Consider the following 6,507-nt stretch of genomic DNA (forward strand, 5'->3'; position numbering starts at 1 on the left):
GTGTTAAGTTTTTCTGTATCTTTGTTGATTTTTTTTTGAAGTTCTATCAATTGTTGAGAGAAGGGTGTTCAACTCTCCAGCTACAATTGTGATTTTCTTTTTCCAGTTCCATTGGTTTTTGCTTCATATATTTTGTAGTTCTGTTGTTTACACATACATGTTTAGAACTATGTCTTCTCGGTAGATTGACTCTCTTATAAGTTTATAATGTTCCTGTCTATGGTAATTTTTTGCTCTAAAGTGCACTTTATCTCATATTAAAATAGGCACTCTTTTGCAAATGTTTCCTCTCAGTCTGTGGCTTACTTTATTATTCTCTTGGTCAAGAATCTTTTCTTCAGTTTTAGAAATATGATTATGATATGTCTTATGGATTTCTATGGGTTTACTCTTTTGGGGGGTTCACTCAACTTCTTGAATATGTAGGGTTAGCTCTTTTCTCCTCTCCTTCTGGGGACATGCCATGAATGTTAGCACTTTTGTTATAGTCCCACAGGTCCATGAGGCTCTGCTAATTTTTTTTTTCTTAATTTTTTTATTTCTCAGAGTTGGTAATTTTTATTGTTCTGTCTTACAGTTCACTGATTCTTTCTTCTGTTCCTTCCATTCTGTTGTTTAGCTCAGCCACTGAGGTTTTTATTTTTGTTAATGTATTTTCCAGTTCTAAAATTTCCATTTGGTTCTTCTTTATACCTTGTATTTTTTGTTGAGGTTTTCTCTTTGCCAAGACAACTTTACTTTTCACTTGTTTCAAGTGTGTTCATAATTGCTTGAAGCATTTTTATCATGGCTGCTTTAAGATCTTTAGATATTTCTAACATTTGTCATCCTCATGTTGACACCTGTTGTCTTTTTCACTCAAGATATTCTTGGTTCTTGGTATGAAGTGTGATTTTGAATCGAAACCTGGATATTTTGAGTGTTATAAGACCAGATTTTCTGTTTTATCTGACTTCCTCTCACACTGTTCTAGAAAGGGAAAAAGGTTGAGGCCTTATTATTGCCAGGCAGGGGTATAAGTCCAGCTCCCCACTTGGCCTCCACTGCCACCTGAGTGGGGGGAGGGGGCACTCTTCCTCACTTCTGGGTGGAGGTGGGGGTGTTGGCTCCCCTCTAGGCCTCCACTGATCCCTCTCTGGCTGGGAGGGCTAAAAGTGGCTCATTACTGCTCCCTACATGACATCTATTGACACCAAGGGGACTGTTACTGCTGGATGGTGATATAACTCCTCTCCACTAGGCTTTATCTGATACCATTCAGTGGGCAGAGAGAGGGGTGCCCTGTTAGTGCGTGGTGGTGGTAGTGGTGACGGTAGTTGTTGAAAGTCTAGGCTCCCCAAGTGGTATCAACTGACATGGCCAGTGTGGGGAGCTCCTTGTTACATCCTGGTGAGGGTAAAAGTCTAGGCTCCCCGTGGTGTCTCTGGGGGCATGGGTAAGGGTGGGGGTCAAACATATATATATTTATACTGGGAATACATATGAAAAAATAGGGGAAAGTAAATGTATTTCATCTTCTGTTAGTTTTATTCTCTATTGACTATTTCTACAAGTAATATTCATAAAGAATTAGATAAAAGAATGAAAGTCTGATGTATAAATACAGCTGATTCACTTTGGTGTACAGCAAAAACTGGCACAACAGTGTAAAGCAATTATAGTCCAATAAGGAGCTTTAAAAAAAAAAAGAATAAAAGTCTGTATTTCTCGTAGCAAAGAGCAAAGAACATTAGTCGGGTAAAAGTGTGGGATATATGGATGTGGGGTCAAAATATTCTGCTTAATGGCTTTTGACTGTATATTGACCACCATGTTAAGTGTGGATACAAAGAACTCTAAGACAACGACCCTGGCCCTAAGTAGCATACAGTCCAGCTTGGAAGCCAAGATGGGGCTTGCAAAATGGATTTGCCAACAAAGCAGCAACTTCTAAGTGCTCAATAAGCCATGAGCTGAGCAGCTTGTCAGAGCAGGCTGATGTTGAGATGGAGCATACAGGGAGGTCCCACATTTCATACAAGAGGCAGGATGTGAGCTAAGTTCAGAAAAATCAGACTTGGATATGATGGGAGGAGGCAGCTGGTGAGAAGGCATTGAGATAGGGAGAATGGAATTGACAAAAATGGGAAGTCAGTAATACAATAAAAACTGCAATATTTAATTACTTTGTGTGTATTAGGTTCTGGACAGTATGCTGGACACCTTACATTAATTTATTTAATCATCCCTGACAATATCCCTTTGCAGTATGAAATATAATTCTATTTTATACATGAGGAAACTGAAGCCCAGGAAGGTAACTTCCCCCAAGTCATATACCTATGTTAAGAGGAAGAGTTAGATTCACAGGACACCTGTCTGAGACATTTTAAGCACTTTCCTAGAATGCTGGGAATGTACACAGAATTTGGCTGGAAAAGCATTAGCTTGGGTGAAGAGAAGAGACTATTCAGACTGGAAACTGAGGCAAGATGTATGAGCCTTTCTATTTTGAGCAAAGGAGTGAGGGCCTGAGTAAGCCTCATTGGGAAGAGCAGCCAGAGGGGAACCACGGCAGGAAAGTGGGCCCAGTTTCCATCACATGAGATGAGAATATGGCTCTCACACTGACCTTGGCACAAAACCCCTTGCCAGGTCACCTTCCGTGTCATAAAATACTAAGAAGACAAAAATCTCCTAGTAGGGCTTATTCTTTCTATTTTTCCATTTCTCTCTCTCTCTCGCTCTCTCATTTTTTTTGAAAGACAGATGTTTCATTGGGCATATAAAGAACACCTTTAGAATTTTTTGACAGAGCCTTTGAGATGTGATGTGTTAAATTCTACTTAACTTCTGGCTCCTTGTTTTTAAAATGCCATGTTCCTGAATCATGCTTAGTCATTAATTCAGAGACTGGTTAGGTTAATCAGACACAATGTGGGTAGAGAGAATGACATCACATACCTCCTTCAGAAGAAACAAAGGAGAAAAAGAGGGGAAGAAAAGTATTCTAATAGAATTTTGTTCTGAAGAACTTGATGAGACTGACCAAAAGGGGAAAAAAAAAAAAAGAATTGGACCAAAAGATTGTAGTGAGCTCTTGGACAGCATGTCTGTAGTGGTGCAGTCAATCAGTAGTGCTAAAGGAATTATAAACACTTCCTATTAACACAGGAAGGGAAGGCCAAAGACATAGAGCCTGGGAGGATCTATAGAGCTGTTTCCAAAAATATTTCATAGAACATCAATTCCACGGAATGATCCAAGAGAAAAAAGGGTTCCGTGGTTTGTGAAAAACAGTAGGTTAATCAAATGTTTCTTTACTGCAAAATTTTTCAATCCTTAAAAATTTCACGTGCATTATGAACTCCCAAGAGAGGATGTAGTATACTGTGTTCCCAAATATACTTGTTTACAGAAATCCTCCCCCACCCCCCACCCAACACACGCACACACTTTTTTTTTTTTTTTCTTGGAGATTTCTTATGACAGGTGCATCACACTTCACCCTTTCATAAATTCTGGGACAACAAAAGACTTAAGTCATGACACAGCACTGTATCCCCCTTTCTCTGGTTCCTCAAAGATGTGTCTGATATGCTTCTAAGATTACCTGAGAGCTAAATGAATATTTTTTATTTAAATCCAAATGTACAAAGGCAAGCAATTTTCTTAAAATCCCCAAATTTCTATCCCAACCCTCTCAACTAACCAAATGAATCAATAAACTAGTTCATGAGAGGAAATTGCAGCTATTTTATATTCTTTCTAAAAATGAATGCGCAATTATAATCAGATTATAAAATGAATCACATTGCCACATCTCTGTCTAGCAGCCTGGGCTGTAAGCTATTTGTCTTCAGGTTCTCGGTAGCCCCCTCTCTGCTGCCCAGCTCGGACCTGGGCCTCCCGGGCTATCCCATCAAAGAAGTTGTTGGCAAACGTTCTCGCCTTATCTGTCCTGCAGGCCCTGGAGATTTTTCGGAATTCTTCGAAGGTTGCGTCTTGCTCTCGTGAGATCTGCTCCATCCTCTGCTCTTTTCTCCTAATGGCTTCCTTGATGCCCTCGATGTGGCACTTTTCCTCCTTCTCGGCTTTCAGCTTCAGAATGTGATGATTCTTCTCCCGCAGGATGTTGAGCTCTCGAATGTGCTGCGCCTTGTCCTTGATGTTCTTGTGGACGTTACTCCTGGTCTGCAGGCTCTTCTGGTCCGCGAGCTCCACCGGCAGCCGCTTGGGCTCCTTCCTCTGCCCCTCCGACTCTTCCGCACACCACTTGACCTGCTGGAACTGCCCCTCCTCCTTTTGGACCTTCTCCTTGGGCTCTCGGTGATGCTCCTTAATCAGGCCCTGGCGGATCTCTTGGGACCACTGGGAACTCTGTTCCAGGGACAACTTCTTGAGGAGCTCCTCAGCCTTGGCCTGGCAGTCCATGAGGACCTTCCGGGCCTGGTAGTTGACTAGGGAGCTAAGATTGGTCTCCTGGATCTTTTTCTGGCCCTTGGTGGTGTGCACATGCTTCTTTAGACAGGCCTGCTTCAGGCTCTTCTGCAGCTGCAGACTGTTCTGCTCCCGCAGGTCCTGCAGCATCCTCTCCTCCTCCTTCAGGGGCTGCACCTGGTACTGCTTCTCGGGCTCGGGCTCGGGCTCGGGCTCAGAGGGGGCCCCCTCCAGCTTCTCCTGGCGCTGGTTCTCTTGGTCCTCCAGCTGTGCCTTCCACTCGCTCTCCTGCTGGATCGTGTTCAACACTTGCCTGTCCCGCCCTGGGACATGCTGCTCCCCGCTCAGGCGAGCCCTGCGCTGCTCCTTCTCCTGCTGCCACTGCTCCTGGCTCTGCTGCAGCAGCAGCTTGCGCTCCTTCTCCAGGGTCAACTGGACCTTCTGGTCCGAGCGCTTCAGCTCCTCCCAGGCTAGAGCCGCCTGCTGCTGCAGCTCCCGCATCCTTTGGGCCTTTTTGAGCCGGGTCAGCACCAGGGCCACAATCTTCTGGTCCCTGGAGGATATTACTGCCTCTTCCAGCTTGTTCTTGAGAATCTGGGTGTGCTGCTTCTGCATCGCCTTACCGGAGACCGAGGACTGGGAGTACTGGCTGGCTAGTGACCCCACCGGATCATTACTGTGTCTTTTCTGGATGTACTTGCAACCTGACTGCATCCCGAACTCTCTGGAGGGTACAGAAGACTTCTCCGTGTGAACCGAGGAAAGGGACCAGCGACCTAGACCTCTGTAGGCCGGCGCTGCCAACTGGTCTCCGCTCTGCACCTTTTCTACCCTGAAAGTTCCAGTCTGGGGAGTGTAGGCTCCCGGCGGGTAAGGTGGGGGCGAATCTCCCCCGGCCGGAGGGTAGTTCTGGCAGGGCTGAGGCTGTTGCGGTTGCAGCAGGGGCTGCGGCTGCCAGGCCGGGCTGTGCGGGCTGCCTCCCAGCTCCTGGGGCTTGGTCCTTGCCTCCCCCCAGGCATCTTCCAGGCGCCGGCTGCGGGGCCGGTGCTTCCTGGCGCGGTCTGGGGGCCTCCGGGCCACGTCGGTCAGGCTGCTGCTTTCACGCGGAGAGTCGGGATACCCGCGCCGGCGGGGCAGCGGGGTGGGCGAGCAGCGTAGGTGCGGCCAGGGCGCCGCGGCCTCGCTCCCCTCGCCGGGAGTCCCGGCCCAGGAGCACAGGCCAGGCTTGCTCTGCTGCCGCGACCCGCCCAGCAGCGCCGAGGATGCGCGCTCGTCGCGGGGCGGCGGGGGCTCCCAGAGGACCGAGTGGGGCCGCGGGGAGAAGCGGCCGAAGCCCTCCATGCTCCCTCCCCGCGCGCCCGGCATCTGAGCCAGGGTCCCGGGACCTCGCGGGGGCGCTGCGGAGACCCGCCCCGCTCTCCGATCCTGGGGATCCGGGCCGCCTGTGACGCTCCGGCCACTTCACAATGCGCCTCCGCCACCAGGTCGCCGCAGCCCTCGGCCCTCGCCCAGCCCGGCCTTCCTAGCACCCCGCGCGGCGAGACAGGGGAGGGGGGAAGGAGAGTGGGGGAGGTCTTAGGGTGGAGGGCACTGTAGAAAGACGGGGTGACCCTTAAAGCTGAGGGTGCATTGTGAACCGCTACCCCTCCCCCCCACCCCGCCGCCCCGGTGTTTCAGGGAGGAATTTGAACTCGCATTTGTACACCTTAAAGTAGCAGAATTTAAAAAATACCCAGGTGAAGGCATTAGCCCCAGAAAGGAATGTGGCGGGGAAGTCCTTTAGTGACGGGTCCCTACATCTCTGCACCTCTGCAGTGCATGCAAATGAAGCGACCTTGGAAGCACATTAATTCACGGCATCACCCTTTTGCCCTTTTAGGTTAGCAAGCCCAAAGTATATTTTTTTAACTTTCAGGAGAGAGAATAAAAAGGAAAAAAACCAAAACCAAAACCAAAACCAAAACCAAAAAATAACTAATTTGTTTTCCCCTAATATGGCAATTACTGCTTTTATCAAAATATGAATGTTAGTTGCACATTTATGAAATAGCATCAGTGGACACCATGCCGAAATCACATTGTTATTGT

The 6,507-nt window shown here is 47.6% G+C and overlaps 1 protein-coding gene across 1 annotated transcript; it reads right to left on the minus strand.

The window, feature by feature from the left end:
- Positions 1 to 3,828: 3,828 nt before the first annotated feature.
- On the minus strand, positions 3,829 to 5,760 carry CCDC185 (coiled-coil domain containing 185). The gene has a single exon (XM_057725447.1). The coding sequence runs from the start codon at positions 5,758 to 5,760 to the stop codon at positions 3,829 to 3,831; it is 1,932 nt and encodes a 643-aa protein (XP_057581430.1).
- Positions 5,761 to 6,507: the final 747 nt, after the last annotated feature.

This window comes from Hippopotamus amphibius, chromosome 3, assembly GCF_030028045.1.
Source record: "Hippopotamus amphibius kiboko isolate mHipAmp2 chromosome 3, mHipAmp2.hap2, whole genome shotgun sequence".
Lineage (NCBI taxonomy): Eukaryota > Metazoa > Chordata > Mammalia > Artiodactyla > Hippopotamidae > Hippopotamus > Hippopotamus amphibius.